The sequence below is a fragment of the Gopherus flavomarginatus genome, chromosome 10 (genome assembly GCF_025201925.1).
Source record: "Gopherus flavomarginatus isolate rGopFla2 chromosome 10, rGopFla2.mat.asm, whole genome shotgun sequence".
Taxonomy (NCBI): domain Eukaryota; kingdom Metazoa; phylum Chordata; order Testudines; family Testudinidae; genus Gopherus; species Gopherus flavomarginatus.
In genome coordinates this window covers 68,870,525-68,898,145 of record NC_066626.1, presented here as the reverse complement: position 1 = coordinate 68,898,145, position 27,621 = coordinate 68,870,525, and the positions used below count along the sequence as shown (strand labels likewise).

The following is a 27,621-nucleotide window of genomic DNA, read 5'->3' as shown; positions in this document are numbered from 1 at the left end:
GTTCATTTAACACCGTACTATATCTGGAGCATCACAGATTGAAACTAATGCAGCTTTTTTATTTCACGGACTACACTAGTAATGGGCCACATTCTCAGCTCCTATGTTGATCTGGATCTTTGCTATGTCCTATTTGACTGTTCAGTCCCATATGCCCCTCTCTTTTAAATGTATCTGGGGGCCCTGGTGCCATGGGAAAGGGTGGGTTGGGCAGAGTGCTTCAAGATACTTCTTGCCACAGCTGGGTATCCTGTGTTTCATTGCACTGGCAGATTTCTGCTTTTCTTTGAGGCTGCCATTAGTGTTTGCACACGTGTGGTTTGTTGGATGTGTGAGTGCTCAGTTGAATTTACTCACAATTTTGAATAAACTCAGCAGCTGGAGATTTCTGAGCTCTTGGGATTGGCAATCCTGGACTTGTAGCCCACAACTCATGTAAGAGCTTGACCCCTTTAAAATGGTTGACTTTGGCAGCAGTCCCCAATGAAAAATGTTCTGCTGCCAGTGAACGGGATGCTGCGAGCACTGGAATCGCTGCAAGGAGCACGAGAAGGGTGGACAAACCTACATTTCACCAAGAGGTGCAGCAGGTGTGTGAAAGTGATGGCGACCTGAAATCTGTAGTGCAGTAAAAAAATAGAACTGTTCCCTTGGAGGTTTTATGAGCTCCAGTGGCTGAGGATGGAGTCCAGGGAATATTTAGATTCCTTCCCTTAGGGGGTGTGAATAGCAAATCATATTCCACTCTCACCCCTGAAGCTTGCCCCTGCCTTTAGATTTCCTTTAATGTGCATTGCTGCCTGCAGCCCCACTGCATGGTAAGTGACAGTTCCTCTATAGAAACTCTTTCACTCTACTGATTTCTCCTTGCATTTGTCCCATCTGCACGCTCTCTGGAAATGCGTTCACAGCGGAGAAGGCTCATGCAGCCTGAATCACATTCTGCCAGCCCTGTTTCCCAGCAGGGCATTTATTCCTGGGCTGTGTGCATCTCCGAGCCCCATGATAATTACTGTTTCCCCTTTACAGATTAGCTCTGCCGTTGTGAAACTTGCATCTCACACAGGAGCCCTGCTTGTTCCCTTATCAATTGGAACATGAGGAATGATCATTCCTCACCGACATGCAGCGATAACAGTGAATAATAGCACAGAAGGGAAGAGGACGGTATTAGGAACATGCTCAACGGAGGTGCTTGCTATTCTTGGGACAGGATCCTGCTGCAAAGCAGGAGGCAGTTTGGGGGTGCTGCTGTCATTGCTGATTCTATCTAGGGTTCAGCAGCAGGAGAGGAGCATTGGCTCGAGATGATAAAAGCTAATTCCAGCCAGGAGACCAGAAGGAAGATGAACTATGTGAAAGAAACTGAAGGGACCGAGAAAGCAACGGTGGAGAGCACCCAAATAGCCTGATGATCTCTCGTGCATAGGGATGAAGAAAACAAACAGCAACTGACCATGTGGAGCATCCTGGTGATTCTTTTCTGGTTTTCAACTCTAATTGTAAGTATTTGCGGTTGTTTATTTTATAGATCCTGGAATCACAAAATAAATACGCACATTCCATGGGGCAGCACAGTCTGATCTAGAGAACACCAGACTTAGCGACAGGAGTCCTGGTTCTACTCCTGGCTCTGCCGCTTGACTCACTGTGTGACCTTGGCAAGACATGGCGATGTTCTGTGCCTCGGTTTCCACATCTTCCACTGGGGAGGATAATGCTTACCCACTTTTGTCAAGAACCTGAAGCTCTGTGGGTGAACGAGTGATTATCTACAAGGCAATTTTATATAAAGGGCCAATGCACTTCACTGGAGCTATACTGATCTGCATCAGCTGGGAATCAGAGCCATAAGCTTAAAGTGAAACTGGTTAAAACGTACATTTAAAAAAATATATTTCAGCATTACTAACCTCTCACTTGTTTCAGACTGGAAGAATGAAATATTCTGACATGCTTTACAACATATATTTTGGTTTGCTAGCATAAGATTCCTAAAATTATTGGGTTTTTACCCCATTATTCACCCTCCAGTACCCCTGTGTCTACTAGTTGCAAAGGATAGCTGAACCGGGGGCAAAATCAAGGCAAACTGGTCAGCTTACACCATTTTTTTCTAACGAGTATGAAATCAATACCTGAATACATCCAGGGTAAGCGAAGCTGAGCTGGTGCAGATGAGTACAATTTTATTCCATTTGGTGAAGAGGAGCTGCGCACAACTTTATTGCAGTCAATGCAACAGATTATTTACTCCAGCCAGGAATTTGGCCCATGGTTGCTGGAGAATGCGTTAAACCAGTGGTTCTTAATCAGGGATACGTCTTCCAGGGGGTACATCAACTCGTCTAGATATGTGCCTAGTTTTACAACAGGCTACAGGAACAGCACTAGCGAAGTCAGTGCAAACTAAAATGTCATACAGACAATGATTTGTTTATACTGCTCTATATACTATACACTGAAATGGAAGTACAATATATTCGAATTGATTTATTTTATAACTATATGGTAAAAATGAGAATGTCAGCAATTTTTCACCAATAGTGTGCTGTGACACGTTGATATTTTTATGTCTGATTTTGTAAGCAAGTAGATTTTAAGTGAGATGCAACTTGGGTACACAAGACAAATCAGACTCCTGAAAGGGCTACTGTTGTCTGGAGAGGTTGAGAGCCACCGTATTAAGATGGACCTAGGCATTCTGTTTCCATGATGAATACAGGTGGCTGACTATTTGCTTTTCAATCAGCTTCCACAATAAAAATAGTGAACATCCTTTTCATGTAGTACCAGCTTCTTCTTCTTTTTGTTTTCAGGTTCTTAGGCTCTAGCCCGGGGGTACTCTAGATTTTTGTTTTATTGAGGACTCCAAAAGCACCCACTTTCTTCTGTGATTCCAACCATCCACTTCTACCTACCACCTATATCTTTTGTGCTTCATATCCAAGAATCCTTTGTTCTCTTTCAATCCCGCTCAAACACAAAAACCAACCCCCGACTATCATACAACATAATAACATATTGATTTGTTTTACATTCAATGTGCTATATATGGCCATGGCTGCTATTTAAGTTCAATATGTACAGATCTGACAGTTACACAAGTTTAAAAATGTCTGGAAAATGATTCTTGATTGTTATTGAAAATGTCCATACACCTAATTATTATAGCTGTTTATATTGGGAACATTTTCTATATAACTAGAACTAACTTTTTTTTTTGTAAATTAAAACCTAGAACCTGTAGGAAATTTTGGGAACCCCTGCCCTGTCAAACAGGAACAACTTAGGCTCAGGGAGGGAAGAGTTATTTAAGTCAAGGCAGTTAGGAAAGCAACTGAGAAACTCTGGAATTAAATGTTGATTTTCCTCAGTAAACACTAGCTTGTGTGCTGCATGCTGCACTAACATGAAAAGAGGCAATGTACAAGGAAATGAAAACTGGATGGGCTCAAAGTCAATGGGGTATAAGGAATGCAGCATCGGGCTGTTTCCTTTGAATTTGTGTATTGTAGACACTAGACAGATTAATTGTATAGTTCTCTGGTCACTGCATTAATGGGTGCTCAGGACATTGCAGGAGGTTTTCAGCACATCACAGGACTGGCCCCACTATATGCCCAGATCCTTCATTCCTTGCATACTCCAGGTTCCACTGACATCAAAGAACAAAGGATCAGGCCCAACAGAACCTCTTCTTAGTTGGAAACAAAGTCTGTAACTCAGAAATTGAATTCTTCCTTAACTATCTGCTGAATGTGAAATCCAGCTACCAATACTGAAGCCAGTGACACAACTCATAGGAGTAAGATGAGCATGATTTGGTCTCCCAAACCCGTCATTTTAAGAAATTAAATGTTATATATACAACTTATGCTGTTGAGGGAATAGTTACTCTGGAAAACCAGATACCTAATAAGTTGCCAAACAGACACATATGTTAAAAGCAGACCAAAACATTCTAGGGATAGAAAAATAATGTAAATTCAGAGAAAGATTTTTTTTTTTAATTTCTAAAATAACTTTTCGGGGACCTAAAGGAAATGATACCCAAAGATGATGTATGGTGTTTTAAGAAAAAAAATGATACTGTTTCGGAAAATATCATTAACCTAGTAATTAATATTTATTTTTAGTATCTGCTGACCAGCGCCTAGAAAAGTTAATATCCACTGTAGAGGATTCTAGGCCATTTTCACTCTTTGCTTTAACAGTTCTTGAAAGTGATTTTCCTATTTTTAATTAATGTTTTGCACAAATATATCTTAAGCAGGACTGCTGGGGTTGTATTGCTAAGTCCTGAAAATGTACTAAACTTCTTTAATAATGTAATTGATTTGGATATAAAAATACTTTTATTAAAAAAGGCACCTAACAAAATTCAGAAATGATTGAATGCAATCTAAAACTAACAACAGAAAATAGTGACTATAATTTGATTTCTTTACACATTTAAATCCAACAAGGCATCCCTCTTTTTGGAAGGCTTTTGTTATAGATCTAATGATTTATAAACTCCAATTTCATGAATAGTTATTTGTCTCTTATGTGACTATTCTCTGCCTGTGTGATTCCAAAAAGTTCTTTTTCTCATACATGAATGAATGACCTTTCATTATACAAGTAGAATCTCTCTAATCTGGCAGTCCCTGATCTGGCAACATCCGTGGTCCGGCATAGGCGCCAACTCCGTGGGTGTTCCGGGGCTAGAGCACGGGGAAAAATTAGTGGGTGCAGAGCATCCGCTGGCACCAGGCTCCCCCCTCTGCCCCTCTTCCCCCTGTACCTCTCACGCACTGGCAGCCCTGGGCTTACCAACTCTTCCTCCTCCCTCCCAGTGCTTCCAGAGTGCTGCGAACAGCTGATTTGCAGTGTTCACGCTCTGGGAGGGAGGGGGAGGACCTGGGGCTGATGGCTGGGACTCCAGGCAAGGGGCTGGTAGCTGGAACCAGAGGCCATAATTGGAGCCCCTGGGCAGGTGGCTGGGGTCGGGATCCCGGGTGGCAGCACCCTCTGCATCCCTACTTTCTGCGCCTGTGGAGACCTGCTCATACTCTGCATTGACCTCCTGTGGTTCAGCAAATTCTCTGGTTCGGCACCAATCGGGGTTCCTATGGTTCTGGACTAAAGAGGTTCAATCTGCATTATGATGCACAATGGAAGGGGAAAAGAAGGAAATACTGAATAGAATAGACTAATTGGATGAGAGATGATCCACTTTTAAAAAGAGCAAACTATTCAGGAAGAAAATATCAAGGAAATATTCTTGAGTGAAAACTTGGTTCCATTGAAGTCAATGGGAGTTTAACTATTGACTTGAATGGGGCCAGGATTTCATTCCTGTTCTTTAGAACAGACTCAGCACTAGAAATCATTATGGATCCTATTGTACAAGGTACGTATCGTCTCCTTCAAGATTCTCAATGCTGACTGACATTTCAGTCAAAGCTGAAAGTGCTCAGAAACTTACATGATTCATAAAGAGCCACTGCCATGAATTTTACACAAACCTCTCAGTGGCACTTATGCACTCACGTCTCCACCTGCAGCCTCACTGATTTGCAGCATGATTTCTGAATGAATGAGCGCAGTGTTGACTTTCATGGGATTGTATGTGTACAAGCGATAGAATTTGGCCTAGTTTTGCAAGTGAAAGGCTGGCCTAGAGAATGCCCAGCAATTCTGTGGTCTAGTGTTCTGTAGGGCCACACTCAGTGCTCAGTTATACCAGAACAATCGAAGACCCCACTGATGTTTTTGCGGTGTAACAGAACACAATCGGGCTCCTCGTACAGTATTTAGAGTATAATGGGCCCAAACTTGAACGCATTGATGTCAGTATGGGGGAGCAGGCCCACTGTAAATCATTAAGTGCTTGGATACTATTAAATAAAAGGTTTATTTGTATATGCTGTGTTTCAAGGAAATAACGAGGAGTCTGGTGGCAGCTTAAAGGCTATTTATTTGGGCATAAGAGGTGGGGTTTTCACCCACAAAAGCTTCTGCTCAAATAAATCTGTTAGTGTTTAAGGTACCACCAGACTCCTCATTGTTTTTGTGGATACAGATGAACATGGCTACCCCTCTGATACGTTCAAGGAAATGTCACTCACTATCAGATGATGGAGCTGTAAAGACAATGTTAATGTAAGAAGAGTTTTGTGGATGGCAAATGTTTCAAGAGAAGAAGTCTAACAACTCAACTTCTTTTCAAAATGTGCAGATCAAGGCTACCCCACCAGTATGTGACTTGCTGTTTGTCCTGAGGAAGGAAGAAGAACTCTGTGCTGAGATGCTGTCCCAGGAAGGACAGAACAAAACATTTGAAAATGACCAGTTCATGAGTTCAGGTAAATGGTAGATCTATGGGGAAAATTCTAACCTCAGATCATCACCATGGATGTGCGATCTAACACTCTTCCTCTCTATAGGCTTAAACTCTCATAGAAAATCTATGGGAGTGCTACCCCATAGGGAGAACAGCATATCTGTCAAGATCTGTCATGTGGCTCTCAGAGCAGATTTTTGCCTTTAGCATGAGTACGACCAGTGATGTGGCAAAATTTGCAGATGATACAAAGCTACTCAAGATAGTTAAGTCCAAAGCAGTTTCCTTGTCCCACCTTGTTGGGTGTTTAGTTCCTTCCACCCTCATTTTATTATTATGTCCCTTGGTTCAGGGAAGGCAGCTTGAACTCTCAGCAGGTTCGGATGAACGAAGACTCAGGGAAGCTCAAGGATGAAGTACAGTGCTTCAGAGATCTGCTTCGGTAGATATGAACAGCTGCCTACAAAACATCATGGCCCCAGCCCTGCTATCCACGGTGGTTTGTCCAAGTGGTATCCTACTAACAAGGAGACAGGTCTTAAGAGAAGCCCTTCGTTAGGAAGGCAACTGTGTACAGAAATGTGTACAGGGTGTACAGTTACTGTGTACAGGGTAACAAACCCACTACTACTCTCCAGCCCCAGCCTGTGACCAAGCCTGCCCTCGGCTACTTTGTTGCTTCTATTACCCAGCATGCAGTTCCTCACAGGAAAACTAAATGGATGCATAAAGGGTATACAAGAAGAGTGGCATCCCTATGCTTCCCAGAGGACTTATTCTAATTTTCCAGAGCCCTCATGCTGTGTCTCATGGAAGCACAATAGGTTTCCTTTCCCCCAAGACATTTCCTGTAGTTGAATATTAGGTCACTTGTTTCATATTCGGCTGGTCGTATTTGCCAGCAATTGAAGATGACGGAGGTTAGGAGCAGGAGCCTTTTCACAGTCCATCCTCTCATCTGCTTTGATCCATCAGAGGATCTCAAAGCACCATACATACACATTCATGAGTTAAGCCTCACAACCCCATGTCAGGTAGGTCAGTGCTATTATTATAATTTTATTGGTAAGGGAACAGACCCCAAAGACGTTTAGACACCTAAATGTTCAGAAGCAGCGCTAATGTGGAGTGCCTCCATTTTTGTTGCCCCAATGAATGAGATGCTCAGGGCCTGATTTCTAGAGGTGTTCAGAACCTGCCTCTTGTTTGTCCCAAGAGGGTGGAAGTCTTGTATTTGGGGCCCAAAGCTTATGAGGATATTTTGCAAGATTTGGTTCCATTAAATCCAGAACCTAATATTGGTTTAGGCTCCAACTTGAATCCCAAAATCTAGTCTAAACCTACCCTGGATCCAGATCTGAAAACTGCCTCCTTGGCCTGTTTCCATTTGTTACTTGAAATCATCACATGGGATTTGCTACTGGAAAAACAACTGTGAAGAAACCAGTTAAAAACAAAGGGCCACATTCAATCCTTGGTGTAACTTTGTAAATGGAAGTCAGAATAAAGCATTTCTCATAAATCAATAGACTCTGTGATAGGAATGATCAGTCACCCTTTTAGAGTGGCAGAGAAAACCCAGGCAAGTGAGTGTGGGTGGCTGTGTGCCTTTTCCTGGGTAATGACTTCAGAACAGTGGTTGAACTAAAGAGCAGTATTTTCTGCCTCCTGTATGTGTTTTAATGATGGTTTGTTATTACTTTGGTGTCTTATGTAAATAGAGCTGCGGCCTTTTGCTTCTGATATCAGTGAGGTTAATTTAAATTACATCCAGCGAAGGCTGAAGTTGTGGGAACCTGCCAGCACTAATGGCTTCATGCTTTTGTTATCTGCATGATTTTATGCTTGACACCTGTGCGGAGAAATAGACGTGCAGTGATCCTCAGGCTGGTGCAGTGTGGAACCAACCCTGGACAACCTGTGGTGGACATAATAGGAGTAACCATGCAGGAAAGAGGAAGGCAGCTATGCAGGGTGTGGCTCCCCCATGCTCTCCCCCTGCTCTTGTATACCTACCCCAAACCACTCTGTAAAAGCTCTACCTGGTGAATGAGGGAGTAGCTGGGCATGGAGTGGGGGTTTGGGAGGGAAAGAGCTTCTGTCGGGGGCATGCTCTCCTTCTGATGACTAACATCCATTAAAAAAGCCCAAACAAACAGGATTAGTTAACTGTGCTCTGCACATTGCTTCTTTCTGTGATGCTAGGGCTGTGCCAGAATCAGGCACAAAACATCTACGTGAAAGGCCGTGCTCTGTAGATTACTTTGTGAATAAAAGGAGCCCTTTGGATTTCCCCACCACTGTATAAGGGAGGAGAGTTACACTCAAATACCAGTGGGGTGTGTCTACACTCGAGGTGGGAGGCAACTTCCAGCTCAGGTGGACATACAAGTGCTAACTTGGATGGACCTAGTATGCTAAAAACAGAAGTTCAGCCACAGTGGCACTGGTGGTGAGGGGTTAGCTGCCTGAGTAAGTACCTGCATTCCCAGGTGGGACTGTACTCAGTACGGCTAACCCATCCCATTGCTCAGGTCACCTCAGCTACACTTCTATTTTTAGCACACTAGCTAGGTCAAAGCTAGCACCTGTATGTATCCAAGCTAGAAATTACACCTTCAGTGTAGGTGTACCCTTAATTACCATAACACTCTTTTTTACACTCCAGTTTATAAGGAGGGGAGGATTCTTTCTTGCCTGAAATGTGCTTGGTGCAGGAGAGTGATTGGGGAGGGAGATTATTAGGGAACTGAGATCTTTATTCATTCTGGCATAATTCAGAACAGTTATGGGACTGCTCTAATTTTTGCTAGCTGGCTATTGTCCCAAAGAGAGCATACACCAGCTGAAAATCAGCAGAATGCAGCGGTGCTCTGCCCTCACTCTGACATGCCTCTTACATGGGGGTTGGGATGGGTAGTTGCCACAGGAACCAGTATGCCAGCTTTACAGCAGCTGAGAGATCCCGCCTTTCGGAGGCACTTCTCAGGTGGCCAGCTACATCTAGATTCCAACAGCTTTGTCCACATGAGAATCCGGCTTTATATGTCCAAGGGCAAAAGTAGTGAAAACTTGTTTGTCTGTCCCTTCATTGTCCCTAGAGAAAACCATCTCCCAATATTACAGACTTGCTGGTGTTTAAATTGATATTGTTAGAACAAAAACAACGAGGAGTCTGGTGGCACCTTAAAGACTAATAGATTTATTTGGGAACAAGCTTTCATGGGTAAAAACCCCCATTCTTTAAGGTGCCACTGGACTCCTTATTGTTTTTGTGGATACAGACTAACATGGCTACCTCTCTGATACTTGGAAGTTCGAACAGTCTGTTTCACCGGTTTTATATCAGCTCTGTTGACACAGAGCTTTTAAACCCAGACAGCACAGCAGATCTCAACATAAACATCACTGGGATTAATGTATGGTTTGAGTGAACTGCAGTAGTTAAATTATACTGCTTAGAAATAAACATTTGCCAGGTCAGATAAACATTCAAGCGGAGGCATTTATCAGAGCTGAAAGCCATTGTCTGTAGGTAAGCTATTTGTTTCTAAACGTGATCACTGTCATACAGGAAGAAATCAATTGAAAGATGACAAACGCATTTCTGGAATTTAGAAATGTGTGTTGGTCTGATGGAGGCTGTGAGGTACTGAGCACTGTGTAGAAAGTGCCAAGCACTTTTCTCTTTCTCACTTTTTTTTTTTTTTTTTTTAACAAAAATCTCATTTTCCTTCTGTGTCACAAAACAAAAACAATTTTTGAAATCTGGAAATTTTTCACAAATTGTAATTCTTGTTTTCCAGCCAGCCTCATTCATCAAGGCGTTCAGCACCTTGCAGGATTGAGCCCTTAGTCTGCAAATGCAGCATCGTGCTAGCTGCCTTGTTTCTCAGTCTGTTACATTGGTGGTGGGAGGGGGAAGTGGGGCTAAAATGAATATAACTGAGTGAAAGCAAGTGTAACTTTTTTCCATACACAAATAGCAAAACAGGTCATTTCAATTTGAATGAATTGTGCTCAAATGAAGAGAGCACCAAAACAAGAAAGAACAAAAGTAAAGTGTGTGTGTGTGAGAGAGAGAGAGAGAGAGAGAGAGAGCACAAAGGGTGTGGGGTGTGTTCTTCTCTGCAAACAGTCTGCACTCAGAATGTCTGCCAGTCATTGCAGAGAGAAGAAACCTTAGTGAGTTAAAGATGCAGTACAGAGCAAAAGTCACAACAGTTACATTACTAAATACATTGCAAGTGGGATCTCAAATCAATAAAGGTGGGGCCTCAAATTGAAATAATTGGTGGGAAAGTAGGTTCAAACAGTACAGTCTCAAAAGCATGGCTTGTGCAAGAAATAATGTCGTTAGTCAGCCCTCTGTCAGATTTGACTAGTAGTTGGGAGGGAATAATGATCTTTCCTTCCCCCTAACTTGTGACTAACCGGTGTAATTCGTTTACTTTATAATCACAGTCATTGCTTTTCTAGAATAGCTAAATTAAGTTTTGATCTCTTACAGCAGGAAAGCAATCGAGAACCACAGCTGAGCCCAGAATGCTGTACATTAACATTATTCACTCTAACACAAGCTCAGCTGTAATGCATGAGGTGTTGAAATGGTAATCAGCATTTACATTTGTACAAATCTGACATCAATGCAGTATCTTCTGGCTTTTTCTGTAATATAATTTTGTAGCTGCTTAACATATTAGTCAAGGTGTGCATTTTTGTATTTATACAAATGAATTGTGGTTTGTACGTAAAAGACTAGATGCTTTCCAAAGGGCAGTTTTAGAAAGGCAGAGGTGACCCAAACAATTCATTAAACTGTTATTGTGATAGAGGAGCATGGGCCAAGAGCATGATCTAAAACCCATTGAAATCAATAGAAAGACTTCCATTGACTGCCCTCTGCTTTTGAATCAGGCCCCAGCTCTTCCTCATCCTGACGAAGCAAACAGTCCAAAGGAATTAAGGGAACTACCTGGAGCTAGAGGATGAAGATATCGTCTTCAATAGAAGCATTAAAGCCCCCTTAAAGCCCTTCAGACTTGTTTTTAAGAGTACAGTACTGAATGTTTTTATTCTCTGAAGATGTGACTGTCCAGGGAATATGGTCAATGATGCACTGTCTGTTCTTACAACATAGGCACATGTGCTGGAATGTGGGATAACATGAGCTGCTGGCCTACTTCATCAATTGGACAGACTGTCAATGCTCATTGTCCAGAATTCTTCCAAATGCTTACTGGAAAAAAAGGTAAAATAAAGTAATTTAAAAGAAAATCCTTTCACTGTAATTTGATTTTAAAAGAGGACACTTTCAGGTCAGATTTCATTTTTAGAAAATCTAAACTCAGAAAAATTGTTTCCACGTTTTTTTAAAGGCCAATGACCAGAATTCTGTGGTGTTTGCAGCCTGAACATTTTCATCATTGCACTAATGCAGGAGAGCTTGAAAATGAAACTGACTAAAAACAAAAATAAAATGAACTACTCTCTTTTTATTGTGGTAATCCATAAGGCTCAGACAGGGATGAAGAACATTTTTTGTTCTTTCATTTTGAAAGACTTTTCATTTGAAAATACAACTTATTTTATGCTTAATTTAAAAAAGAAAAGAAAAAAGTTTGAAATTGGAGCAAAATGTTTGAAATTTTCAAAACAAAATGTTTCAATTGACCCAAGCTGTTTTTTGTTTTATTTTCAGTTTGAAAAAAAATCAACTTTTCATCCCGATTCAAAATGGGGTAATGTTGAATATTCTCATGGGATGGGAAAACTATTTCACAACCAGCTCTACTCATAATGATTTTTGGCTGGAAAAGCAGGAGCCCCTGTATACTAAAAGCACAGCCACTAATTCAGCCACTAGAGGGAGCTGCTAACACTTGAGAAGGTCCAATATTTAGTCTGTCCAGTAGAAAACAGTAGCATAAATATAAAAGTTGGATGGTGCTTGGAGTGGAACAGAGGTCGTACATCCAAAGGTTACTATCTGAAATCACGGGTGCATTCTGTTATCTGAAGGAAAGGGAAACCATAACTCTAGCAATTCTAAATTTAATTTGCTGCTAAGAAACGGAGCATCTGAATTGTAGTGAGTCACTAATAATAAGCAATGATCAAAGCAAGCGGGTTCGAAACAGAATCACAAGACAATGTCCACTAGCATTAAATTATTTTTTTTATCTCCGTTCATTTAGTATCTTGGGTTGAAACCACAACAGTTTATTTCCAATGTAGCTACATTCTGTTCTATTACATACACTATGACTTGTTTGTGACTCATACGTTTAAACTCTTAAAATGTCTACTGCCCTGTCTTATGCAATTTTAAGGGGGAAACCAAATATACACAAGATTTGTTTATTTGCAAGAAAAACAACTGCCAAAAGTTTGCTCTCTTAGCTGCTTAGCTACAAAGAATACTGATAGCCACAAATACAAAAGAACCACATTAGGGACACTGATGAGTCTGAACCAAATCCTCAATCCAAACATCCCAGAGCTCTGGGATCTAGATCTGTATCTGCATCACAAACATCTTGGCTGATCCCTACCTGTGTAATGAGCTGAAACAAAAGTCAGGACCCAAATATCGTATGAGTGAAGGTCCGATCCAGATCTGCATGTTGAGTCTCACACGCATTCAAGGTGGAGTCTCAGCAGAGTATAAAAGAGAGCATGTCGTGATTTCCCCAAAATATACATATTTCCTAAAAAACAAATAGCATCGTTAAAACCATGCTCATGTACATCAATATTAAATTTCCTTCTTGATTAAGCATCTAAAGCTCTGCACTTTTGTGCCCACCCAGCCCCCTAGCTCTTTATCATGCCTTGTCCTCTTTGACACACTTACAGCCTTTCTTCCTACTCTGGGTTGTCAGTTATAGCCCACTTCTAAGCGCTGCATTTTGGTTTAAGGTAATGTTGCTTATCTCTGTCTGACAGAAACACACCACAGTCTGCTTCTACAGTCAAGGACACTTGCATTCTACTTTGTAGGCAGGCTGAGAGGGAAGGATGGGGTAGGGAGGCGGTGGGGAAGAAAGATGTGGATTGTCAAGAGATGCTCCATCTTCTCCTTTTTGCTGACGTGCTGCAGCAGAACTTAGAAAAATGTGACTCAAAACTGACTCCTTTCCAAAGACATTAGCTGGAGCAAAGACTTCCAAAAAATTAAATAATAATCTAATATCTGGCACATCTCTAATTCCTGCCACCCAAGGAATTCAAAGCCTGTGTCAGGCATCTTTCTTTCCACCTGATCTTTAAGTGACAGCCTTTTTTCAAAGGTCATAGTAAACTCAGGACAAAATGTAGATGGGCTGTCAGTATATCGGAGTTGTCCTGTCTGGTGCAGCAACCCAAATGTTGCTCTGATTTATTCTCCATATAATACTGCTGACTCCAATGGGGTACCACAAGGCATGAGCCAGTGCAAAAATCTCACAGGGTGTGCATCTTATTGTTTTTCCTTCTCTCCCTTGAGTATTGGAAGGATCTTGCCCAACTCTCTTGCTGCAGAAATGTGATAGCTTAACTTAGAACCACTGGGAAAATAGAAACCATGTGATACCATCCAGGAAAACAAAACTTGTCAGGAACCAGCTGTGGTCATTGAGAAGTTGAATATGGCCTTCTGAGTCATGTCTCTGCACTGGAAGAGTACAACAAGAGATGGAGAAGATCAAGTGGGTTTGTCCTGAGAATGGTTGCTGATGAGGTTGGCATCCATGGAATCCTGACCATATTGAAGACATTGGGAGTTTGATTCAGTATCACCAGTATTTTATCCCATATCTGTAGAGCAATGGTTCTCAAACTTTTTTTTTCGCAGACCACTTGAAAATTGCTGAGGGTATCAACAGACCACATAATGATCTTTCCAAATGTTATTTGTACCGTTAGCTAACTATTGTAATGCACTTTGGATAAAAGCGCTATATGCCTTAATAATCATTAACATTTTTAATGCAGTGGATGTGCCCTCTCTCCCCCACCGCAGCAGCCTCCGAGCTGGGGTTGGGAGGGAAGAGGTTCTCTCCCCTGCCAGAGCAGCCACAAAGCTGAGGCTGGGAAGGAGGCACCGTCTCTCCCCTGCAGTCGCAGCTCTGGAGCTGGGGAAAGTTGCCTCTTTCTCTGGCCGTCATAGCCCTGCACATCTCAGATTCCCTGCACCCCCTCTTCTCATGCCACTACCTCCTCCCCACCTTACATGTGCATCTTCTCCAGCGTCCAGGCACCTAATTAGTGGAGGCATGCCTGCACAGCTCCACTAATTAGGTGGGTGGCCCTTCATTCTGTCATGTGTGGCTACCTAGACACGCACCTTAGATGGAACTATCTGCGGACCACCTGAATGGAGCTCGTGGACCACAGTTTGAGAACCTCTGCACTAGAGCAGATGAGACAGTGGTAGCTCCTGGATGACAGTTGTGCATGGCTATCGCTATTACCCAGACTTTATTTCTTGGCAAAAATACCTTTCTCTTCAGCATCCCATGTGGATTAGATGGCCATAGCAGCAACCAATCAGAGTTATTTTTCTCCATTGATCTGATGTTGGCTTGTAGCTTGTCTAGGCCAAGACCAGGAGTTTTTTCTTGTAGTATGAGGTGCCTAATACAAGTTTGAGCACTGTGACGTCAATACACTTAACCACATTCAGTGTGTGATTGGTCCTCTAGAAATTCCACATATAGATTAACAGACGTTTTGGAGCATGAGCTTTCGTGGGTGAATACCCACTTCCTCAGATGCATGCATCTGAGGAAGTGGGTATTCACCCACGAAAGCTCATGCTCCAAAACGTCTGTTAGTCTATAAGGTGCCACAGGATTCTTTGCTGCTTTTACAGATCCAGACTAACACGGCTACCTCTCTGATACTTCACATATAGATTGCTTCTGATTATGTTGCAAATCCCAGCTCATTGTGATTTACTGTATGTAAAATCCATACATATGCATGCTCACTAGGGAAAAACTATTGAGGAACATTCCTGTGAATGTAAGTTTCAAGGAATGCATCACAATTCAGATTGTAAACTGAGTTCTTGCTGGAAGCCCGCTGCCCAACAGCCTGGTAATACAGTCAGTCAGGTGCTGTTCTTCTTCCACCTGGTAGAAAACCCACAGATATGGTTTACTGCTATAAGAAGGACTTGTATCCATGTTATAATTCCACAGGACTAAGCTCTCCACTCTTGCTGGCACACATGCGCACAAATCAGATGTTTTCCTTGTAAATCCCATAAAAATACACAAAATACACACACACTCACAGTTGTGTTTTTAAAAGAAGAGATGAGCCATCGCTCAGAATCGCAGCAGTGATTTTGTACAGACGGAACAGAGCCCTCAGACCTGAGGCACTATTCGTACTGTTATGAGCTGGGTGAAACCTTGTTATGGGTTGAGTTAAAACCTTTTTCAAAGTGATGTGTAAATGCACCCTTCATTTAAGATAGTTGTAAGAAACACTTCAGGGGCCACACCTAAAACTGAAAAAAGAGAATCTGCCCAGAAACTAGCACCAGGTGGGTGGCAGGTTGGGTACCTCTGGGCATTGTGACCAGGTGTGTGAGAAAACACAGGCAAACAGAATAGACAAAGGGCAGCAAGAAAGAGGGAGGGATAGCTCAGTGGTTTGAGCATTGGCCTGTTAAGCCCAGTATTGTGAGTTCAATCCTTAAGGGGGCTACATAGGGATCTGGGGCAAAAATCAGTACTTGGTCCTGCTAGCGAAGGCAGGGGGTTGGACTCAATGACCTTTCAAGGTCCCTTCTAGTTCTAGGAGATAGGTATATCTCTAATTTATATAGAGGCAGGGTGTGTGTGCATGCAGGGCTGGCTCCAGGCACCAGCAGAGGAAGCACGTGCCTGGGGCAGCACATGCTAAGGGGACAGCAGTTTTGGGGAGGCACAGTCTGGGCAAGGTTTTTTTTTTTTTTTTTTGCTGTGGCATTTTGGGCTCAGTAGTCCGAGCAGCTTTTTTTTTTTTTTTTTTTTGCTTGGGGCAGCAAAAATGGTAGAGCCAGCCCTGTGTGTGAGAAAGCCAGAGTCAGGCAGCAGGCTAGCCTGTGAGTGCAGTGTGACCCTGAAAGGGGCTGAGGAGAGAGAGTGAGCAAGCTTTTGGGTCTACTAGCTACAGAGGCTTGGGGCTGTGAGCTACGAGATTACTCCTCTCGATTCTGGTTCCTCCTGTGTTCAGAGGAGCAGGACTTCATGCTCTCCTTGTGGCTAAACAAGGAAAAATACCAGAATCCATCAGTTTCTAGTTCCAACTGGAGCATCCTGAAGGCCGCAAAATTTAACTAGACTCTCAAGTCAAAAAGGGGCAACATTATTCACTGCTGCAAGTCAAACATCTTGTCCTCTCATCAGACAGAGATAAGCAATCAGACCTCTGAGCTAGGGATCTTCAGAAAAATGTCAGACTTCTCCCAGGGCATGAATCTGTGGTGCAATGAGTCACAGGTTTGCTGTTCCCAGAACACAAAACAGCAAACACCAGATGTACACAACAGCTTTGCTTATTTATGTTTCAGTTAATAAAATGCACTTGTCACAACTGTCCCTGGATGCGTGAACAATATCATAAGAACCACACAATGCATTGGACAAATATCAATATAATTAACTAGACACCTCATCAATAAACAGCATGCACTATGCACAGTAATTCTCTTCCTCACCACCCCCCACCCTGAGAAAAAAGACTGACGTATTGGTGGGCTTTGCACTGGGCTCCTAAAGGTTAACAGACTCAGCCCCTGAACTCCAGAGTCAATGTCCATGGCTGAGAATCACATCTCCAGCTCCCAGATGTTCAAGACTAGGGACTGCTAATCGAAACACCTCAGCTGATCTCAGTTGTTGTGAAGACACAGATGCAGAGAAGCATTTGTGTAGCCCACAGCCAAACAGTATAGGGCTGTAGGGTCTGGTCTAGCTCCCAATGAAGTAGGGTGACCAGAGGGCAAGTGTGAACAATCGGGACAGAGGATGGGGGGGGGAATAGGTGCCTATATAAGACAAATCCCCAAATATCGGGACTGTCCCTATAAAATTGGGACATCTGGTCACCCTACACTGAAGCCAATAGCATAACTCTCAATAACTTCATTAATACAGGATTGTAGGCCTGAACCAAAGCTCATTGCGGCCAGTGAAGTCTAGCCCTTCTAGACACTCAGGTGGTTAATTTTGCTTCTGTTTGGCTACTAGCTACACCAAAAAGATGCTCACACGGATAGCTGGATTTCACCTGTATTATGCTGTCTGCACTCCAAGAAGGGAACTATTCTACATGCTGTTGGAACACTGCCATTTGCTTGTTACTGATCAGCAGGTGCAATAGTCATCCTGGTACAGTTGGGAGACATTACACCTTGCTTTGTTACTGCTGCCACAATACAGGTTTTGTGCATCGAAACTGCACCAGTGAAGGTTGGTCAGAGACATTCCCGAGACCCGATGTTGCTTGTGGCTATGACGTGAACGACACTGCCAATGAGGAGAGAGTGAGTCTGATTTATTGTTTGTAAGTTACATTTTGTTGCTTCATGAAACAATGATCTCAGGGGAGAGATATTTCAAACGAATAGCAGAGAGAAAAGATGGTGTTTGCGGTTCAAGTGTGAGATTGAGAGTCAGGCGCGGGGGTGTCTGAGTGAGTGTATCTGTCTGTCTGTCCGTCCGTCCCAGAAGATCCTCCAGTTTGCACACCACACTCCTTCCCCAAACGTAGAATACCCGTGTTTATGAAAAAATATAGATGTGAAACAATACAAAGAAAGAAAGTAGATGCTCTTCTCTTAACCCGTCAAAATGGGCTGATTTCCAGGAGATATTTAAAACTTAAAGCAAAGACTCAAATGTACGTCTCTTTACAGCGCATCTACTTCATGAAACTGAAGACAATGTACACAGTTGGATATAGTACCTCCCTTGGGACTCTGACAGTAGCCTTAGGAATCCTGGCCTCATTTAGGTGAGGGGAAGTTCTATGCCATTTGTTTGCATTTGTTCGGAACCACTGATTAATCCATAGAAGCCCCATATTCCTTTGTTTGCTTTCAGATTAATTTAAATCGTGAACATTTCAAAATTGTTATAGAAATCAGAGCTGGAAATGCACTTGGGGTCACTAGTCCATGTCCTGTTAATGCAGGATTCTTCCCTGTAGCATGTTTTTTCTGTGCTTTTGCGAGGCTGGTTTCCAAGGTTGGCGCTGCCACAATATACTTCCCTTACGAGACAAGCTCACATTTTAATAGTTTTCACCCACAGGAAGTTTTTTCTTTGCTATTCAGCCTAAATTTCCTTTTTTAAATGCATTTTTTGGGCCTACATCTGGAGTAACTGCATTAGCTGCAGTACAGTATTTCATATTTATACAAGCGTGACAGCGTACAAATTTGAGCCCCGGGCATGTATAATTTATGTACGCTGGAGGCTTGATTTTGTTGATTACTCAACCAAATAAACTTCATTTATCATAAATAATGTATCAATAAAGTGCCTTCGGAACCCAAAATGCTTTGCAAACTATAGTCCGTCCTAAGCTTCGAGGCACAGATTTCCAGTTGGCTGCTGGGGGACTCAGCACATAGTGGGTTTGTGGGTACAAGTCCAGAATCTAGACAGCAACACTGATGGGCAACCAGCTCTGGGTGGGGGGCAGCAGCTTGGCACACATCACGGTTCAGAATGTGCAGGGAGGGGAAATTTTGGCCAGAGCTATTACAGATATTACCCTCAACTTTTAAGGCTGTGTCCTGATATCTTCCCTGTAAGAGCAGAGATGACTTTGTTTTTTCAGATTTTCTCGAAAGAAACCCCTTGGGATGGGTAAATTGCATGGAATTAACACTGATGTCCCTTGAAGGACAAAGAGCTGAGTTGATTCTGCTAGGCTTTGAATCTGTAGGCCCTGGTAGCCTAGGCCTTTGAAGCCTGATGAGATCATAAAGCCTTCCCCTTCATGTAACTTCATGAGATTTCTCTCTTTTGGGTACAGAAGACTCCATTGTACGAGGAACTACATCCACATGCATCTGTTTACATCCTTCATTTTCCGAGCCTTGTCAAACTTAATCAAAGATGCCGTTTTGTTTTCTTCTGAGGACGCTAACTACTGCGGGGCACACACGGTAAACCCCCAGACTTCCAGAATCTTCAGTTCCCCTCCCTTCCACTGGAATTTCATCGAGGCAGTTTGTAAGGAAATGCTTATGCAGGAAAGAGAACCTACTTCCTTGGTCTTTCCTTAATATAGAGAGTTACTGGAGAAGAAAGCATTGTCTTATCATATAAAAGCACCTCTCTCTTTCCCTCTTGTCACTTTATTGTGCATGTTAATTGTGTCAAGCTGAAATTCTCACTGTCTTTTACAACTTTGGGCTAGACATTGGTTTTATTCTCTCCTCCCAAGGAAGAATCCAAATGGATGGGGGAAGTGCTCTGAGAACTCTGTGGGAAATCCTGGCTTCACTGAAGTCAATGGGAGTTTTGCCATTGATTTAGATGAAGCCAGGATTTCACACTCCGAGCTGAATCTTGCAGAGTGTCACAGGATTTCTGTCTTCTCTGTGTGTGATTGGGTGGGAGATGGCCACATGGAAGAGGAAAAGGGAGTACTCATTCGACCATGGAGAGCCTGCCCTTAGCTCACCTGCATAGGCAAGAAACCTTTATCCATGGCTGTCTTAGGAGGCACAAAGTCATAAGCTTCCTCCTCTGCAGCAATGCATTATTCCCTCCCCCTTCCAAGGGGTAGAGGCCATGGAAAGAGAGTCAGTGCTACATCTGCTCCCCAGTTCAGCCTCCAGTCCCCACACCAAACCCATGGAGCTCTAACCACCTGTCAGCTATGAGGATGGGCTTCAACCTAGTAGGGTAGGAAAAAGGTTTTTGTTCTCTTGCATATTCATGATCCATTCAATCATTGGCCTCTCTACTGAGGTTGCCAAATTAAGGCATTTGGCATTTGGCAACTCTCTTAGGGACTTATACAGCCCCCATTACCATACAGCCTGGGAATCTCACAGTCTTTAATGTATTTAGCCTCACAACACTGCTGAGAGGTTATTATCCCTGTTTGACAGATGGGGGACAGAGAGAGACAAAGTGACTTTCCCAGCACAGGAAGTCTATGACAGAGTAAGGAAGTGAACCCATCTTTCTCAAGTGCCCTACCCACTGGACCGACGCCTCTTCCTTTCCTCTCAATACCTGGAGTGAGCCCACCAATCTGTTTCAGTGTTGGATACCAAAAATGATTGTGCATCCATGTTTACCTTCTGACTGTCTGCAGGAAGATAGGTGGAGAGGCAACACAAGCTAATGATTCTCTATCTGTTTCCTCAGATTGGGTGTAAACTCGTCATGATCTTCTTTCAGTATTGCATCATGGCTAACTACAGTTGGCTTCTTGTGGAGGGACTGTATCTCCACACCCTTCTGGTTGTTTCTTTCTTCTCGGAAAGGAAGTTCTTCTGGTGGTTCATCGCCCTGGGATGGGGTACTGTTTGGTTATCTTTTCAGTCAAAATAATGGTTGGGTGATTGTTGATTTATCTGTGAGAGGTTTATAGAACAATAACTGGATTTTCCGTTGCAGGCACCCCAACCATATTTGTTATAGCATGGTCCATCACCAGGCACCTATGTGAAGATATAGGGTAAGCCATTTTAATTAAATACAAGTTTTACTCAATAGGGGAACATGCAACATAAATGTCTAAGAAGCAGCTGCATCGATTATTTGCCCATTGAAAGCCTTGTCAGCTGTTATTACTGTTTAACCCTAATGAATCAAACTCCACTTTGCTGAGGTTCAGTTAGCACCTGATGGCAGTGCAGATACCTAAACCTTGATTGAGATTTGTGACATTAGGGGGTTCACCCAGACTGGTAAGGAGTTCTGTCACCACTTGCCCTGTAGCCCTGACACCAGCAGCCTGTTCACAGCACAGGGACCTCATCTTGGCTTCCACCAGCCTGACTACTCCATGCAGGGTGACACCAACAGCCCACAACCCTCCCCCCTTACAGCATCCAGTCCATCTCACTGGTCCCTTACAGAAGTTAAGTTCGCTGCTTCCAAGGAGGCAGAGCACACACCAGCATAGGTGTTGGAACTAAGGGTGACAGGGGTGCTACTGTACCCGCTGGCTTGAAGTGGTTTCCATTATACAGTAAAAGCTATTTTATGCTCTTCACCAATCAGAAAGCTCTATAAACTGGCATTTCTGATCTTCATTGAAATTCCAGTTTATAGTCCGGTTGGTGCAGGGCCAGCAAGGAGTTGGGGTGTGGGAGGGGATGCAGGGTGTGGGCTCTGAGAGGGAGGGGACTTGGGGAAGCAGGTTGTGGTGCGGGAGAAGGTGCAGTGTGCCAGATCCGGGGGCTGCTCACTTTGGGTGACTCTCTGCAAGCGGTGACCTGTCCCGGCTGCTCCTAGGCGAAGGCATGGCAGGCGGCTCTGCGTGCTGCCCCTACCCTGCCCCGAGGGCTAGTTCTGCACCTCCCATTGGCTGGGAACTGTGGCCAATGGGAGCTGCGGGGGCAGCGCTTGTGGGCAGAGGGAGCAGGCAGAGCTGTCTGCTCTGCCTAGGAGCAGCAAGGACAGGTCACCACTTGTGGGGAGCCACCCAAGGTGAGCAGCCTCTGGATCTAGTACCCATCACCCCCTCCCGCATCCCATCCCTCAGCTCCCTCCCTTTTAGTTTATTGGCATTTTTCACTTATTGGCAACCCCTATTCCCCCAACACACCGGATAAAACAGCTTTTACTGTATACAGGGCTTACAGTTTGGTTCAATGACTCTCAGCACTCCCACTATACCAATGGTTCCAACACTCCTGCATACCAGCCTGGTAGTTTTAGCTGAGGACTTCACCCTTCCTTTTAATACACAGCACTGAGATGGATTTGTACTAAAACGAGAATAAGCATATTGACAAAGAACAGATATTTAAGTGACAATAAGTAGGACTAGAAGACACAAGTGCAAGAAAACCAAACACACTTTCTAGTGACTAAAACCTCAGCAAGTTACAATTTTTGCCTAAGCAGATTTTCTCACCTATAGTCAGTTGCAGCTGCTCTTGGTTTTCAGGCCAAGAAGATCCACATTTGATGAGCTCTAAGAGTGCTGCTTCCTCCTTGTCCCCTAGGTGATGGATGCCAAAAAGGCTCGTCTTGGGCTTATATTTCCCAGAGCCTGTTGTCTCTGTTTCGAGATCCAGGAAGAGTTACTGGGGTTCCAGTTCCATCTCCCATTGTGATTATTAAGCGGTATCCGCCCCCCCCCCCCCCCCAGCCACCCACACCTGGCCTGGTTGTTTAGTTTGCTGGCTTTGTTTTCCTTCTATGCAGATATACTTGTCATTGTCCTTTGAGGTATTACATTGGAGACACACGAAAACGGTGAAATAACATTCCTTTGTCTTGGACAGGCTGGGCTTATGCACTGTTTGCAAAACACCTTTTAAGAACATATTTCCAGCACACCTCCATACTTCTTAATACAACCCCTGTACATACATCGTGCAACGATATTAATGACCGGCATGTTACTGGTTTGCCTGTGATACCTTTCATGATACCTTTTAGAAACAGATGATGATAAAGCGTGTTGTAGCAATCAGTATGTCTGGCCCGATGGGAGTTATTGTACGATGTGCCCTCCGCCAGATGGCGCTGATGGACTCACTATGCACCAAATGATTTAAAACTCTTTTTAAATAGGGTTCATCTACAAAAGCAGGCAGCTTTTTCAAACCTAGTGGATGCCTCCTTTAAAGCCACCTGGCCTTCTCTTTTTGCACTCCAGTAAGAGACTTGGAACACAGCCATTTCAAAGCCCGACTTTGTAGCTGACTTGTAAGAACAATGAAACCTCGGTTCTCTGATGGCTTCTGGTGTTTTCCCCAAGGCTTTTGGATAAATAGGATTGTACTTCATTTTAAGGGCAATATGTCATTTGGCTAGTCCAGATGCAATCTAGCCTCATTGAAGTTTTGCCACTGATGTCAGTGGGCACAGGAATAGGCCCTGAATAGAAATTATTTAATATTGTGAAAAATGCAATAAAGACCTATTTGAAGAGCTAAGAAATTAAGACCCTGTGTGAAAGCAGTTGGCATTTGGAGGTCTAAAAAGTACATCTTTTTTTTTCTTATTATTATTACAGGTGTTGGGACATTAATACCAATGTTGCTATCTGGTGGATCATTAGAGGCCCTGTAGTCCTGTCTATTTTTGTAAGTCTGTTCTGTAACAAGTGCTTGCAAAGTGCATTTCCAAATGTTGTGAAATCAAAGATTACCCACTTGAGGTGTTTTAAAACTATTTGTCAAGTGATTTTAAACATGTGGCTTAACTGGCGTGATACAGCCTCAGTGACTTTTGCTTAGTAGGAGTCAGCATCTGTATCTAATGCCTCAGGGCTAACTTTACAAAGAAAGCTCTGAGCTTCCTTCCAAGAAGCAAAAGCCTAAGGGGGATCAGATTTCCACATCCTGCTGATTTCACATGAACTTCAACTGGCTTGTGGAAGCTTGTTTTGCACTGTTCCATGGGAGGCTCTGGAGGAGAAACAAAAGGGCGGAAGCTTTCAGCACAACAGTCGTTTTGCCTACGCTCCAACACTGCCTCGCTCAGCAAAGCCCAAACCAACTTGCTTTAGCCCACACAGCCACCAGTTTTAGCTTTTCAATATGAATCCCGGGCCAAATTCTGCCCTCATTTACACCCAGGCAACTCTCTTGGCCCCACAAAGTTGAATGGAAGGCTGGACAACTGAGCAAGTCACTCAGAAAACGTAGCAGGACCACAGCATTTCTGTTCATTGACTGCAACAACCTACATTCATGCTAGATAGGGTGAGATTTAAATTCCAGACAGATCAGGAAATTCAGCGATAAAGTGACAAACATAACTGTGTATTGGGGCAGAGGAGGGTGTCTCCCCTAGAACAGCACAAAGCATAGCTATGAAGATGGCTCACATACACCATAATGCAATAATATTTTCATGGATAAAAATAAGGAATCGCTCATTTAACAAATCTACATCACACAGAAGGGCATTCCTATTTGCAATGTCCACTGGGGAAAACACAAAAAACGGTTTCCCTTCATGTTTCCTCAAATTAACCTGAGACCCCAATACAGGGCATTACATTTAATACTGTATGTGTAGGAAAGGGTTATAAGATACAGTGCAGTGGCATGATGAGGAAGCCACTGCAGGTGAGTAAATTAATGGGTCACTAGCTGCGTAGTGGATAGAGCACAGAGTACCCAGGTTGGGAGATGTGATGTGAAACACAGATAAGCTGAATGTTATTTCTCCATGCTCCACTCTGGTTTACACTACTTCTTACCAAGAAAGGAGAACTGAATCTGTATCTGACTATATCATATTATTTCTACTCTTTATCTGCAGGCCAAATGAACAGAGAAAGATTTTTCTTTCCCATTGCCCAAGAAGCAGATCAGCATTTTTAGTTGGTTTTCCTCCTTGCTGAGGAAAACAAAAGCACTTCTACAATGTTTATCATTCTGAAGCCTGCTTTGCCTGTAGTTAATGTGAATCCAGTATCTAAGATCCCCTATATGCAGTATAACAATGATTGTCAAAGGATAACTTTAATGGCTTCCTCTGAACATCTTCACTTGTGTCTAATCAAGCCAGGGCAATCAGCTGGCCCCCTAAAAGCCAAATTTTGAACAGGAGATATTTGAAAATTGTGGCAACTATTCATTTTACCAGAGTGCATCACCTCCCTTTTCTTTGGTGATTTGTCTTGAAGTTTGGATAATGAATTCTGTTCCCTATTTAGTTGTGTCTGGATGAAATTAATCCTTTGGCAGAGGGACAGCATAGGGCCTATGTGCTGCTTAAATCTTCCAAAAAGGGATTAAGTAGGATTTAAGTGATGCATAGGTGGCACACAGGTGAATGTCACCCTCTAGGAGCACCTAGAGATTAATGTAGTTAGTTAAATCAGATGGGTAAAGCCAGGCTGCAGGCCCCGTGTAGGGCACAACAGTGTGCTGCTAATAAGAGATTTCAATAGTCTGACATCTGTCATCCATGTTTGTTGTTTTTACAGGTTAATTTCATTCTTTTTGTAAATATTTTAAGAATCTTGATGAGAAAGCTCAAATCGCCAGAAGGAAGGGGAAATGATTTCAACCAATACAAGTAGGTTATCTCTTTATTATTTAAAATATATGTATGTAAACACTTCACCTTTAAGTAGTTCCCTTTTCTCCCATTTTATGATACCATCTTCCTGTTTATTTCTACTCCTAGGAGACTTGCAAAATCGACACTCCTTCTCGTCCCCCTTTTTGGAATTCACTATATCATCTTTGCTTTTTTCCCTGAGGACGTGAACAGCGGCACGATGGAAATTCAGCTGGTTTTTGAATTAGCACTCGGATCATTTCAGGTAATATTTGACATCTATAACCTTTCAATCAAAGAAAGGACATTTCCCTCCCTTTCTAATATCCCAGCTGCAGCAGTAGAAGCCAGATATTTGATCTGCTTTTGGATTTTTTAATCAATTCTAATCTGAAAAATCTGCCCTCAAAATACTAAATCTGGTTATTGATATGGTTCTGTTATTTTACAGGGCTTCATTGTGGCTGTGCTGTACTGTTTTCTCAATGGCGAGGTGAGTTTTCTGCATACACAGCTCCTATTAAGTTATACCTCCACAGGCTCAAGTTTACCACAGCAATGAGCATTAGTTCAAATTATTTCCTCGCATATGAATCTCCTTCTACTTCATCTGTCAGCCTGCTGCCCATTTGCCTAGCTTCACCTCTGAAGTTCCCCACAGTCCTCTTTAGACTTGAGTAACCTATGTAAGTACGTACTATCTGCAATCCTTGCCACCTCTTTGTCCTCCAACCCTTTCCCCTGATTATTAAACACCAGGCCTGGGCGGGAACATTCTGTTAATCACTGGCCATACTGAAAACTGACCATGTATTCCTATACTTTGGTGTCTGTATCTAAACTAGATTCTAATACTTTACCTTTTACCTCATGACTGCTTAGTTCCCTTAATTGCCTCTTGTGAGGGAATTTTTCAAAAGTTGTATTAAAGTCCAAATAAATGTCATCTTAGATCTTTGAGGCAGGGACTCTTTGTTCTGTGTTTGTACAGCACCTAGCACAATGGGGTCTTGGTCCATGACTATGGGTCGTAGGAGCTACCTCAATTACTGCAGAGTCGGAAACAGTTTTCCGATCCCAAGAGAATTTGAGATTTCAAAAACTTTCCCCCATCCCAAATCTAGCCAAAAAGTCAAAATCTCAAATGTTCACTAACTGAAAATCTAAAAAACAATTTTGGATCAGGTCAATCAAAATGGTTCCCTTAAATATCAACCTTGAAAAAAATAAATTATAAAATCAACTTACATTTCTAAATGAAAATAGCCATTTCAAACACAAAAAGGGAACTTTTCATTCTGAAAATGTCAAAACAGGGTGTTTTCATAATTTAGAAACTAAAAAAATTTAAAAATGGGAAATTTGTCAAAGACCCTTACCCTTTTCTGAAGAAAAAACCTTTGTTCAGAAAATTTCCAACCAGCTCTAACTCCAATACAATAAAATAATACTATCCAGTAGCTACCTCCATTCTTAAACTTGGGTTAAATAAAGAGTACCTTGTGTGGAACAAACATAAGCTTTGGATAAGGGGAACTGTCTCTCCTTTTCCCATTGTGCTGATTCCCTGCAAAAATGCAAGGTTCTACACATACTTGCTGACCAAAATATTCTGTGACTTCACTGCTTAGGTTCAATTGGAAATTCACAGAAAATGGAGGCAGTGGCATTTAAGCCAACACGTCCACTTGAATCAGCACCTTAGCTCTTCATCCAGTAACGGAGGAAGTGGTTTCACCCAGGTGATGCAGATGATGAAGCCCAGCCCTCAAGAGCAAAAGAGGCAGACTATCCAGAAGTCAAGTGTAATTTAGCAAAGTGCAGTCCAGGGCTTCTTCTGTCCTAAAATATACATGGGCAACTCTCATGGACTCCACCAGGAACTTCCTGAATGTATCCGAAAGCAGAACTTGGCAATCAGTCAACTGTTCTTGAAGCAGATCTGTTTGTCTATATCCTGTATAGCAGTATTACTACTATGGTTATTTTGCAAGGATTCTGCTCTCCGCGCCCCTCCCCTCCCCTTTCTGGTTCCATGACAACTAAAACCAGATTATATACAACATTCATTCTACGTGCATTACT

At 42.7% G+C, this 27,621-nt stretch overlaps 1 protein-coding gene across 1 annotated transcript; it reads left to right on the top strand.

The window, feature by feature from the left end:
- The first annotated feature begins 1,457 nt into the window (after positions 1-1,457).
- Positions 1,458-27,350, top strand: SCTR (secretin receptor). The gene is made up of 13 exons (XM_050916689.1): positions 1,458-1,502; positions 6,227-6,353; positions 11,472-11,582; positions 17,752-17,855; positions 18,228-18,325; positions 19,355-19,487; positions 20,704-20,857; positions 20,956-21,016; positions 23,534-23,603; positions 25,460-25,551; positions 25,663-25,801; positions 25,988-26,029; positions 27,168-27,350. The coding sequence occupies exons 1-13, from the start codon at positions 1,458-1,460 to the stop codon at positions 27,348-27,350; spliced, it is 1,359 nt and encodes a 452-aa protein (XP_050772646.1).
- Positions 27,351-27,621: the final 271 nt, after the last annotated feature.

Bases quoted from the DNA above. Each gene is read 5' to 3' on its own strand.
- SCTR (XM_050916689.1), top strand. From the start codon at position 1,458: ATGTGGAGCATCCTGGTGATTCTTTTCTGGTTTTCAACTCTAATT. The intron at 1,503-6,226 runs GTAAGTATTTGC...CAAAATGTGCAG, and splicing joins TCTGGTTTTCAACTCTAATT to ATCAAGGCTACCCCACCAGT. The intron at 6,354-11,471 runs GTAAATGGTAGA...CTTACAACATAG, and splicing joins TGACCAGTTCATGAGTTCAG to GCACATGTGCTGGAATGTGG.